The sequence below is a fragment of the Opisthorchis viverrini genome, assembly GCF_000715545.1.
Source record: "Opisthorchis viverrini unplaced genomic scaffold opera_v5_435, whole genome shotgun sequence".
In the NCBI taxonomy this organism is placed as follows: Eukaryota; Metazoa; Platyhelminthes; class Trematoda; order Opisthorchiida; family Opisthorchiidae; genus Opisthorchis; species Opisthorchis viverrini.
The window spans coordinates 75,101-88,474 of record NW_008752098.1 but is presented as its reverse complement, the minus strand read 5'-3'; the positions used below and the strand labels follow the sequence as shown (position 1 = coordinate 88,474).

At 42.4% G+C, this 13,374-nt stretch overlaps 1 protein-coding gene across 1 annotated transcript; it reads right to left on the bottom strand.

The window, feature by feature from the left end:
• Positions 1-7,920: 7,920 nt before the first annotated feature.
• Positions 7,921-13,374, bottom strand: T265_11032 (hypothetical protein; the record flags this gene model as incomplete). The annotated part of the gene is made up of 2 exons (XM_009177575.1): positions 7,921-7,993; positions 12,260-13,374. The coding sequence occupies 2 exons, from the start codon at positions 13,372-13,374 to the stop codon at positions 7,921-7,923; spliced, it is 1,188 nt and encodes a 395-aa protein (XP_009175839.1).

Genomic DNA, 13,374 nt, shown 5'->3' with positions numbered 1-13,374 from the left:
TAAATCGAGAGGTTATCTAAGTGGGACATGACGTTTACGATAGACATGAAGAATTCATGTTATCCAGGAGTGCTGGCGATTATATTGCGTAGCAACAAAATGAGTGACCTGGTTTTTACTTGTTTGGGTTGGAAAAGTGTACTGATCCCCCTCATCAATGCACGCTTGTTAGTCGCACAGATGGGTGTGCTGATGGCTCAGGAACATATACATTTCATTGCTTCAGACTTTGTACCGTTTATTTCCCAGTGGGTCGTTATAATATGAAGTCTTACACAGATCAGTCTACAATGTAATACCTGCGATCTGTACATTTCAGACCATCATTGGTGATTGTTTTGTTGGAGCCAGTCTAACGTAAGACGATTAACCTTGATAAAACATTTTGTCACATCTCAAGTCAAATTATTGCGAATCTTGATGGATAAATTTTACATAGATGTTTGTCCGGTGCTACTATGTGAGCAACTGTTATGGCAGCGACTTTACGTAAATCATCGGGTTCAGATTCTCACCAAACACAGGACGGTTAACCCAACCTTTTGGATTGCGACTCCCTAAGTGCCCACCTATCTTCATAACCTGATCGCACGCGTTTCGGTTTACAGAACGACGGTTGGTAGCATGAAATGCATCGTAAGGTAGCTATCAATTTCCCAGTTCCGTAATCAGCTGCCAGTCTGGCTGCAGTTGAACTAGGAATTTTTAATGCAATAAAAAATTGGGAGTGGTTTGTGGTTCATTCAAAAAATGCCTAGTGTGCCGCCAAGCTGAATTCGTCCAACATTGACTGAAAAATTGTTTAGCTGGGCCAGTCACTGCACTTTGTAGGTTGATTTACTGGCTTTTCAAAATTGATGAACTTCATCTGCTGCACACCCCCCTCAGCTGATTCTGTAGTTAAACAACTCAGGTGGGTGTGGTACATCATTCGTATTTCACTCGTTCTTGTAGTATTCATAGCCTTACTGTTGCATCTTCTAATTCATGAAGTTGCCATCAACCCTGTCAGCAGTCTTCGTGACGCGCATGAATTATGTGACCCTGGAGGTTGTCCGTCTTGTCCGCTTTTCGCATTATTTGCATGTTCTTAATGGACACTACCCTCAGATTTAGATCCTATATTACATTTTGCTTCAGTCTTCTAAGCTAATCGAATTTCTGGCCTCTTAATTCCTCTTAAGACACCTAATTTTCCTCCAGGTTCTGACTGCTTCGCGTACAACTGCACAAACAAGCTAAATCACAGTCAAGCTAAATGCATTGCCAAAGCACTGTTAGGAAGATTTTCGGGGATCGTTCCGGTGGTTTCACTTATCAAGAGAGACTAACCACTGGGGATTGTTGCGTTTTCCGAATTCCAGCATAAATCTTCGGAAATTATTGCGTTTGCAAACAACTGCTGTTGAAAAGATTCTAACAATAACTAGGTAGGGTGAGGGTACTGGTTGTCAATCAGATGGTTGTTGATTTGACCGCCTCTCATCAACCTCAGTAAGCACATCAACAAATATTTATTGTATTAAAGAGCAATTTTACTCAGAGAACTGATGGTCAATTTATCACTACTGCTAATGTTTTCTGTATCAGTCTGCACTGTGAAGCTATAAACGTTGACAGCCTATTGTTACGTTCGTTCCATCGTTCGGCATAAAACTCACAGTGGACTACCAATAAGGAGAGAGCTTGCGTCGGGAGATTTTATTTAACCGAATTCATCCAAATTTCCCTAACAAATAATTTATTTGAAACATTTTACCACTATCAAGATCCTTGTTTTAGGTCACCGGGTGGTCTTGGCCTTGACCATTTGGGGAGTGACAACCGAAGACCTTTCTTTCCGGTCAGAGTAAAGTTAAATGAACAAACATCATACAAAACACTTTGACGCACTCAGTAAACTAGTTTATTTTCTTGCACTGGGGTTTCGGGGCGGATTTCAAGTCTCGAAAAGTCAAAATATGGTTCACTTTCATAAGCACGGTCATTATGCCGGATAACTAGTTACTGTCATATTTGCTGATTCGCCGACCTGTGGTATCTGCTGCTAACCCGCTCCAGTGCCTAGTGCCGGAGAACAAGACTCACAGAGGGGAACACAACCACTATATTCCGAACAAACGGGTGCGTGGGAGTGCGAGAGCAAAAGTTACAACGGCCTCAGGCTATTTAAAGGAGACTTCCTGGCATTCATCCGGGCTGTCTGATAGGCGTTGGTGGCTTCTGTGGCGTGCAAGAACACTCATCAGCTTTTGCTGAATTGATTGAATCATTGACTGGCCTGGATGCTTGCCGGCGTTCCTGTTGAGAGTTGGTGGGGGCGGTTGGTTCTGGTAAACTGAGGGTAAACTGAGGTTACTTTCAGGAATCTGACCTTCCTGATAGATACAATGAACGTAAACATTCCGCATCGAAATAATTTGGCAGTCCAAACCTGTATTTGGAAAAGCGGACTGAACTCAAGTATGATGGGCCGCATCCGAAGTTCCTGTTATCCCCGCCGTCCTGTCGTCACAGGTTTTCTTGCCTGATCGCCATTCTGCCGTTAACAACTATGAAAGAATGATGCTCATATGCCCGATCGTTCAGCTGTTAATTGTATTGTCAATTGTTGTTTATTATATCCAATCTTGCCCCGTGATCTCAGTTCATTTCTGTGCAGTCCCTCCAAAACAACCAATACTCATTCACATATGTATGAAAACGCCCAAATTATCCACAGTGTTTTATGTGCTTCACGATCTATTTGTGTTCGCATTTCCAGTGGCCCGTTTCATCCGTGCTCACACGTGAGAGAAGTATCTGACGGATATTTTGGGGAAACTGTAGTAGTTTAAAAAGACTGACAGTTTATTGAGTCCGTGTTTAGCCTTACTCCTTATTTACCCGCGGATCAAGCCCTGGCTATAACAAATAAGACGGCAGTGCATCTGATCACGTACTGGTTAACTGTGCTAGGAATTGATCATCGTGTTTAAATGGGTTTCCATCTTTGTTAATGTGTTTGTGTCGGATGGCGAACTTCCGCGAGAATCTAACTCTAGATGAGAAGGAGGGTGATCACCGACTAAACTTTCATTGTTTGTTAATTTTTTCAGGATGCTTGTTTTATCGTGCTTGTCGCCTGATGTGTTGCCCAACAATAAGCTAATTAGGGGCCTCATAGCAATGCCCTCTTCCTGTCTGTAGATGACCTTGTGAATTGAAACCGCGAATTATGCGTGTGTGGGGTCTAATGTTTTTTGTTGGACGCTCGTGTCTAATCCCTCCAGTACGATAGGCGTTATTTTATACGATCACCGTCGCAATCTCTGCATACGCTCGTGACGCAGCCGGCATCACTCTGCAACGTGAATTCTTCTGGGCTTTTCGATGATTCACTTTGGCTGGGAGGAGTGAAACACTAGGCCAACTCCCTATCAGAGTTAATTAATTCCCCGAAATTGAAATCCGAGTTTAGGTGAGGAGTTAGGTGAATAATCCATATAAGAAACCTGTTACAAACATAGCCAAACGTAACCACACAACCTTCCCAAGTTCTAAGGAAAAATGTTCTGGAAAAGCTTTCTGCTAAACCAAGGTGCGAAACTGTTATGGAAACTGCCCAGCCCACAGCCTTTTCTCAACACAATAAGAATGGAATAAAGCTAGAATGTTATTGGTATTCTTGAGCGTTGAGCTAGGTTTATGGGCATTGGAGTTGTGCACCGTGTTTCATGGAGGGGAAATGCCTTGCCGCTAGTCAAATACATCCAGTCAAGTATTAAACTTATGGGCTGCACTGGCGAGCGCTACTTTTGCTCTCATGGTTTGACTTCCAGTTTTGTTCATTAAATTCCGCCGTCCGAAACAACAAGCCATCCAAGACATATAAAGGAGCAGTGAACAAACAAATCCAAGTTATTGGTCGTTCGTTTGGTCTGCGTCACTTGTACACTTCTCACAGGACATGTTAATTTAACCATGCGTGCACTACTCGTTTGATGTGGTGTTTGTTCCGAATTTGCTACTCACTGGGATAACTAAGCTTTGAGCAGATCACGTGTCGAGGGCATAGGCCAAACATGGCCAGGGACAAAACTATCCGAAAAAGGAACGGATTTCAGTGGGCAACAAAAGAACAAGGACCTCACCAAATTTGTCGTTTTTCACAATTTTTCCGGACAAAACTTGTGAACAGGCAATTTCTCTAGTGATAAACAAAAAACAAACACCGATCGCATTTAACTCGCGTTTTCGGGTAGTTACTCTTCAGCCTTCGCCTCAGCTTAGTAGTTCGGCCATTCCACACTTTCTACTTGATTCGCCGGCTGTCAATTACACATGTTAGTTATGAGATATTCCAAAGTTCTACACTTCGGAGTTCACACTGTCTACACTTAGACATAAAACCTTAGCATCACCGAAATTTTCTTTGGGTTGTAGGTATGCTGTGTAATTCTAAAGCACACGCTAGTTTATGATATCACACCGATCAGAACGATAGTTTACTGTAGGCTAAGCTAAAAGATATATCTGAAGCAGGTTATCTCTGGACCATGGATTATGCTTGTGTAGTACGATGTTCCGATGCTCTGCATGGAAAGAATAACATGAAAACCACAAAGTTATTTTATGTCAGAAAGTTCGTCCTGAAAGTGAAACCCCTCTATGCTGAAAGGCTGAGTAGCGCTGTACGGCTGTTGCATCATCTGCATTTCTTTCTGAGTAACACAAGTACTCCGTAATTCGGGCTAAATCGATTGACTGGAACACAACGGAGCAGGCTTGATGCCTCCCTGGGACTTTTATTTAAGACCACCGCTAAACTGGCTTGATGGGGTTGGAGCAAGGAGGCCACCAAAAGCGTGGTAAAGAGTTTTCCAGGACTCACTCACGTTTCCGTCTCCCATTGTGTGCACCTGTGCCTGAGCAGCATATAAACGTATTTTGGCGAACGGTATACGATACACGCAGTTAAGTCTATCCTGATGGAAAGACTACATAGAAACATCTTGGCGTAAGTTTCTCACATGAGCGCACAATTTTGCTTGTATCCATACAAGTAGAAAAAGCAAATTGTGAGCTAAGTAGGAAGGTCATTTGGAGCTTCGTTTCGGTGTATAACCTCCACTTAAGTCTCCACACCGAGCAGTATAACGTGATTGACATCGCGCAAATTATGAAGTCGAAAGTGATTTGAAATCACTTTCAATCGATAAACCTACCTTTTTGTGACTACGGTCTATTTGTGTAGAAGCCTAACAACGTACTGTTCGCTTTTCTTTGATGTGTTTTAATGGCAGCTGGACCTTCTGCCTTTCGTGAGGCACTCCGAATATCCGACCAAAATGAACGATGATTTACGATATATTTGTGTTGAAAGAGATCTATGACTCAACCTACTCGGACGTCCTATCAGCTTTGAGTAGTTTTTTAAAAGTTTCTCTTTACAACCACCGGTCCACGTGTATAAGCACCAGTTATTTCTCAGGAGCGACGATACCTTACTTCTCCAAACCTATGTGCCTTGGATTCCTGCGTAATGGTGCTTGAGACAAAAAACAGAATGAGATTCTTGTTTGAGGTTTGTAGGCAGATTCCGCCCGAAATATTGGACAACAGTTTGACTGCTCACTGATCGATGGACGTATGGTGTTTTAGGCATCCCACTGAAATAAACCAACTGAACCAACACAGTCGCATTCTCAACCTAAACGATGCAACTGGATTGTAACCAGACCAAAACGAAAACGGTAGGCTGACAGACATGTAAGCTGTTTGTGGTTCCGTGCACCGATGAGGCTAAATGGAAGCTATTAGTAGGCGGTTTACTCAGGTTATGCATTGAACGGAATTCCTTTTACGTGAGTAAAGTGAGGACCACACTAATTGATTCCAGTCCTAACGCTTCCGACCTGGTATTCGGAAAGAATAATTTTGCGTAGGTCATTCAAGCAAACGTTTGTCTGTGACTATCGTGAGACTACGAAAGGAACCAAATAAGGATGGCATGTTGCAAGAACAGATTTAATACAATCCTAAGCACGATGTATCGCCTATCCAGCAAACCCAATCGTTCATTTGCTCTAAACTAATTTAGCTGTCAAATTTTGCAAAAATTTCAGATGAAATTCACTACGTATAAAAACATTAGTTTTCGCAAATCCTTTATCTCGTGGTGATAACATTTGGAAGGAGAATCTCGCAAGAATGCTAACACTAAGAAAGTGCAAACAAACATCCAGAATACTCAACGCATTGCATAGTCTGCTTTTTTACCGGCGGTCTGTAGTCCACTTTCGATGGTATTCAGAAATCTAATTGATCTACTTCTCTATGAGCTCCAGCCGATTCTGTCGATATACGCCAGCGTGAAACTTTTAGGAGGCTTGGGTTTTGAAGGTACAACCAAGTACCACTATATAGTTTGTGAATTTAATGATCATAGATGTCATGGAGCTTTCAACCAATGTGTCATTTCTTGACGCATACGTAGAAGATGCTCGGATTGAAATCGGACCGCGTTTGAGCCTCAATCATCACGTTAGATTCATTAGAATACCTTTTAAGAACACAGCATTCATTTTGTAGGGAAAAATGACAAAACTTTATGCATTTATTTATTCTTACTCTATTTTAATCTCCCGAGGGAAAGAGTACTTATCACTCTGCCAGATCTGTGGTTGAATTTCAAGCTGCCAACAATCTTGAAACTGTGACGTCGAATATAGTGAAATAAAACCCAAAGAAGCCATGTTATCGTTAGATGTTTAGGGACGTTAGTCTGATTGTATAGTCAAAACAAACCTCAGACGGTCCCGTCCCACCAATGTTAGCTGACAAACCTTCCTCATCAGAGACCATATGGTTACTAATAAGAACCAACCCAGCAGGAAACTCGTTAGACAAACAATGAAGGTTGTACGAATCAAGCACTGGTACTAGGTCGTTTGTACACGTTCCAATAGAGTCACAAAGAACTTCACTTCAATAACAGCAAGGAATGAAGATCAGTGGTATCCGTAAATGTGGTGAAGTTGCGCGCTCACCATATGCTTCTTTGATACTCTCCTCAGGAGCCTCTCACTCTGGTCTGCTTGATCTGTCAGTCAGTAAATCGGTAATTCTCCATGAAAGGTAGCACTTAAAATCACATGAGTGGAGTACCTTCCAGAGAAAAACACTCAAGGAGAAGCCTGCTTTCAAGAACAACGAATAAGATGAATTTCTAGTCAGGGTATCACACAAACGGATAGCAACATCCTTACTTTCGGGGACTTTCACATTCCGCCTATCCGTGAATAAATCGTACTCTGGTGGTGGACAGTGAGGATCAACTATCACTTTAACAGCCGAAATATGTATATTTCTCCATGAGGTCCGCATCAGGGTATACATCAGTCGACCGGGGATACACATAGACCATTGGTCGCTTGTACCCACCTACATAATCTGTTGTATATGCTTGGGCTGGTGTGCAGTTGCCATAGACAGTAGGCTATGGACCAAAAATATCACTTTCTCATCATGTTGACACGCTTCTGGTGGTGAACAAAGTGCCTTTTATGAGGCGCTGTAAGCTTGATACACGCAAATACAACGAAGTTCCTGGGGATTAGCTATCCCTATCATAGCAAACTGGAATGTATGCCTAACTCTACCAAGTGTGTTCTAAGGATTACATATTTCAGGAGGGCGAGATGGCCCAAGTGGTTAGAGCGTGAATTCACCGACCCGAAGGTCCGTGGTTCGAACCCGACACCTGACACTCGACTTCCCTTGTCTAGGCTTGGGCAACCTGGCAGTATCCCAGCCCTCGCGCTTCCTCCGGGTGGCACGGCAGCTAGGCACCGGAAAGGTGTTATAGCTGAACGATTTTTTTCGATTACATATTTCAGGACAGAATTTTGGGGAAAAAATCAATGAAGGGCTCATCATTCAGCACTGTGTTGTACGCCGTGACAGTAGCTTACTCGGAGGAAGTGAATGTATCCAATAATCTAGCGAGCCGCTACTTGTAAGATTGAACAGAGACAGTTGGAGCTTGGTTGTTGGGCGAACAAGTCTTCTTCGGAGCGACTGTCAGTACCATCCTACGAAACCTGTTCCCACTTCACCCACTAATCAAACCACATGTATCAGAAATATACTCCTAATAAATTTCAAACTTTATGAAACTAATTCAAATTCACGAAGTGTACACGTTTGTTGTGTACATTCGTTGAATCGCCATGTCCATCGAGGCTGGAAGAAAAGCCCACACCCATTGTCCTCAGACAACCGTTAGATCTTGCTTTGAGCCACACTGAACAACAGTATTTGTATTCGGGTTTGTTCGTGGCATATTTCCACAGACTACTTGAAAGACTCAAAGGATTACTACGGACAAATGCTTAAAAATGTTTTAGGGGAAAATGTGGTCATCCCAGTTTTGCCAATCACTTGCAAAATGCGATCTCATTCATACCTTAACACTGACTTTCCCGGTCACAACTGTGTTTTATTCGGGAGCGCTTAGGCTTTACTCAGTTTTGCATTGTTGGGGGCTGTATTCGGACTGGCGCTGCTAGACACAAACATGAGCAACATCGTGGAGAAGAACATGTGGCATTTGTCGCATCATCCACGATGGTGAGACCCTTCTTATCAACAGCAAAGTGTGTACCTGAAGGGGAGAAACTCAACAAGACTTTGGAGAGTGATCTGCTTCCGCTACAGCCATGGTAACTGTTTTCGCTTACTTCTTTTTCATAGGAGTATGGAGGATTTATCGATTGAGATGACACGGCTACGCCCCACATTCTACCTGCCCATATCATCCTGGTGAGGGAAAACCGAAGGAAAGTGGAAGAATGATGATGTCAGAAGTAAACAACATCTTGTTGCATCTGGAGTGTTTTTAGATAGAAACTCAAGACAAGTGGAGCATATTTAGGATGCTTTGGAAATAGTCTGTAAACTGGTGCCTTGTGCGGGCTTGCACATTGACCTGTACCTGTGTCCTCAGAAGTGGGTCACTTCTTATGCTTGCATTATGTTACGCAATAGCTCACTAAAACACAAAATTAAGCAAGCCTTTCAACTGCTGATGGTAGTAACACCTCAGAGGATAACGCATTCAAGCCCAACTATATTCAGCAGAAGATACGGTCAGTGTTCACGTAATCGAAGTTACGGCAATATTGGTTGTGATTTTTTGGATCTTAATAACCATTTAGCAGGTAATCAGCCGTTTTATGCTGCAAAAGACTCAACTGGCTAGCCTTCTATTGCTGGTTAGTTGTGTGTCCATATAATTTGTGAACCTGAAACAACCAATCAGATAATGATGTCATTTTAGAAAACTCCAACAGCCAAATCGCTGCAGCCCTACTTAACAAATTAACATATACGTTTGTGATATTCGCCACAAACGAAATATTTTGTGGAGAAAGGAACTGTTTGACTAGAATAACGAAAAACAAGTCAAGAAGAATGAACTTCATTTTGGAATATTATCATCATCCATCATATCATCTTTGCAAGTATTTCCAACTTTTTGACGAATGCGAGGGAATCGAAGAATTCTCATAGCAGAATGACAAACACAACAGATATCGCCTTAGCAGCAACAAAACAAGAGAAGGAATGGACCTCAAACGCAATTTTCTACCAGATTTCTCCAAGGAATTCTCGTAATGTCACCACAGCTGAACTTCATTGTCTATAATCAACAGTGTTTGTTGAGATGCATTTTTTACATACCCATGTACTGTCATAATTAGTAGCTTGGATTCGTTTTAATCAAATGCCCTTTAACCTACAATGGAGCCGGCGCTAAGCTCTCATGGGTTACCGTGGACTAACCAGCTGGAGAGAACAATGAATAAAAGGCAAACATTCCGTAAGCTTTTCCCAATTCAGTTACTGATGTACTCATTTTGATTATCGCACAAGAAGGTTCTTAGGTTATTCCGTACGTACAGTCAACTTTTAGAAAGGGCAATTGGTGAGGACAGTGGGCTTGACGTTACAAATCAGAGTGAGTTAAAATTCCACTTGATAATTCGTTGCTTGAGGAGCCAGTCAAGAGGTTCGAAAATGTGATGTAGATCCCGTGATTGAAGGATGTCTTACAATTTATCCTGTTTAATTGAAGTTACTCACACTCCATGACCACTCATGGCCAAATGGTTAAGTGGTCAATGTGCTAGCCGGGAGATAATGATTTCTTGGCTCCCTTAAGTTTTGTGAGATGCGCACATCACACATTCAGTTGATGTTACGCGTGAACGTAAGTCTCCAGTTAACATCAAATTCATTTATAAATGAGCGCATGACCCTATGTCTTGGTTCACATTTTTTGTACGTTTTTGGCATGTATTTGGATGTATTTTGAAAGCCATAATTCTGCACAGAAAATTTAAAAACGCGCGCATGAACGCATACGTCTAACATTATTGTTGTAGCATTTGATGCATTTCAAAATTACATTTTTCTTGCAATTCAGTGTCACAAATGTTCACCGTCTGCAGTCACATGAGACACTCTAACGTTGAATTCGAGCATTAAACCCGGAGGTAAATCCTTCCTTAAGCGCTTCGCATTATCTTACCACAGGTTAAACTATACTTCCTACGCACCCAGAGCACTTATTTGAAGAGCAACTTTAATTGTGTTCTAGCTGCGAATGACACAAAACAACCTAATAATGTTCGCGATGATGTTTGTGACTCTACCGTTTACTGGAAAATACTTTCAACCCTTTTATAACAGAACAGAATGCCCGCATCTGAATGCGCGAAATAACAATTAGGTTTTAGCACTCACAATTACGGTGTACAAAAGGCAAGCAACACCGATGGTCCAACAGATGTAAGCTGGATATTGATTGGCAACTTTCTGACCAGCTAGCAGATACTTGTCAGCAACTGGGATTATCGCTACTCCGTGATAATAAAAAACGGGGGTAAACGTGACCCGTTGCAAGTGGAAAGCACACAGCCGCGCGCAAGAAAGCATTTGAGAGAAAACCGTCATAAACTGTGAAGTGTAATTGGATGGAAGATAGTGGAGACCATTTAGACCCGACATTCCTCAAGCTGTAATCCACTTCAGAAAACTTTGTGTATGTTCCCACCATTCTCGTACATTGCTGACCATTGACTTACGAGGCTGCCGTTTTACTGTTTTCCGTTTTTTTCACACTCATGCCTGTACTTTGCAGGCCACTCAGCAATGCAACGCTTATGAATGCGGTTCATAGCCAAGCAGTCCAGTCAGAATGGGGAGTGTACCAAAGAAGGTTGCAAGATGAGAAAAATCCTGATTAGACAGAGTTCTCCTCGATACACACACACATTTTAGCTCCTTACTTACTCACTTATGTTTGTGTAATTCCTGTTCAGTTAGAGCCCTCTAAAACAAGTGCTGCTGTCCACCGTGACCTTCAAACAAAAACAGCCTAAAATTATAAACACCTGTCCTTTTCGCGTCTTTAAATTTATCACATACTGCTAGATATTTTGTGAGTTCAGGCTGGCATAGATAGAACAATCTACTAAACTGTGAGCGTTCGTGTGAGATGGACCACCAAAGCCAACTTTCGAAACTTTTAGCTGCACTTAGCAAAAAAGATCTTTTCTGAATACCATCAAGAAGCGTTGAAAAATCTTACGTCATCGGTGAGGATTTGATTAAATTAAAACTTACAGGTAAAGAAAGCGGCGAAGAAAATACAATAGCCACCAATGCCATGGCTTTAGAATAAACCCAATCGTAGCAGAGTAAGCGTTTGATTGAAAGAAAAGACTAAAATGTTCCATATCAAGCACTCTGCAAGGTCTGAGTGTTAACGTCTCTCTAGCGAAAAATCCGTAGTAATTGGTCGTGTTCAATGAAACGAGTTAAGTATAACACATCAGTCTTTTAAACAGAGACCGCAACGAACAGATGGGTTTTGTCTCCGGGTGCTTGCAATTTCGCCTTCAAAGTTCAAAGACACCGGTATGATCTATTAAGGATATTGTTGTTTCATTTGAATAAACCTTTTGTATGGGATGTACTGCGTTTGTGAAGCGAAGGTGAACATATCATGTTACCGTGCCGTAGTGTAATATTCAAAGTTATCAAGAAACGTTTCAGGGTAATTGTCCAGGCCTTACCCTAGACATATCCGCTTTTAAAGTAGATAGTTGAATATGGTCTCGAAAGCGCCACATAAAAGGTACATTTTAACTTATGGAATGCACGAGTCCTTCAAGTTATCATTGAACAAAGCCTTTCACGACTAGCTCACCGGTCATAACGAGAAGTTTTCTTTTTCCTCAACTTGGGCTCCGGTGCTTGAGGCGGAGTAACCGATGGACGCTGCGTGCGTGCAACATACATGTAGACCGGTCCAGTATCAGAAACCTGAGGCTCCCTCCCAGAGTTAGTTTTGGATATAAAAGTAACATCATCATTCCAAGAAGGGCGGATAAACTTCGTTCTGGGAGGTGGATTGATTAATTTTACCTCCCTGTACTCACCCGAAGGCAATTGGATAATCCAATCATGATGTTCCGCGTGGACAGGCATGGGGACTATGGGAGATGGAGAGCGAACTTCTTCAACCAGCGTATGGGAGAACGTGCTTGCAGATGGCTCTGTCCTCACCGGAACTACCCTCTGAATGTAAGATACGTTGTTGGGAATTTCAGGTGACGATCCTGGATCGTAGATCTGCAAGGAAGAGGCACTCCGTGTACGTTCGATTAACAGGGGAGATTGTACAACAGGTTGCATTATATCCCAGCGTGATTGTCGCTGTGTGATCAGTGGAGTTTCGTAGGATGAAAACACAGTTTTTGTTACGCCATTAACGTATCCCCTACCGTTGTACCGAGAATAAGACCCATCGGACTCAGGTGTAGATTCACCTCTGCCGTTTTGCTCGGGATTGTGAAGCAAGCATTGAGGATCTGATCTGGCCTGACTTACCAGCCGTTGTGCTGAGTTGACATCAGATGCATCCCTACATGTGTACGTTTCGTAGCTGCGTTTTCCAGTGTGCTCCTGTTCAACACAAAGCATGAAGGCATTTGGTTGTGAAGGAAATCGATAAAAATGTTTTATTTCTCGATACAGTGTACATTCACCCCGAGTATTGCCTGTTCTCCTCTTGTAGCGAATGCGATCCACCAAGAAATTCAGTGTACCAGACGATTTCTTTTTTCTTAGATGGCCCTCCAAAATGGCGCTTGCTGTACCTTCCGTAAATAACTCGTTACCTCGTAGGATAGTGCGCCCCATTTTCTTTGCATCAATTTCGCTCAAAAGCAACTGTTTTGTGATGGCGTCCACAAGCATCCCTTCCCCCGTAGGATAGCTCGATCCTTTCCTTCCACGCGACAGGCTTCGTCCGTATGGCAT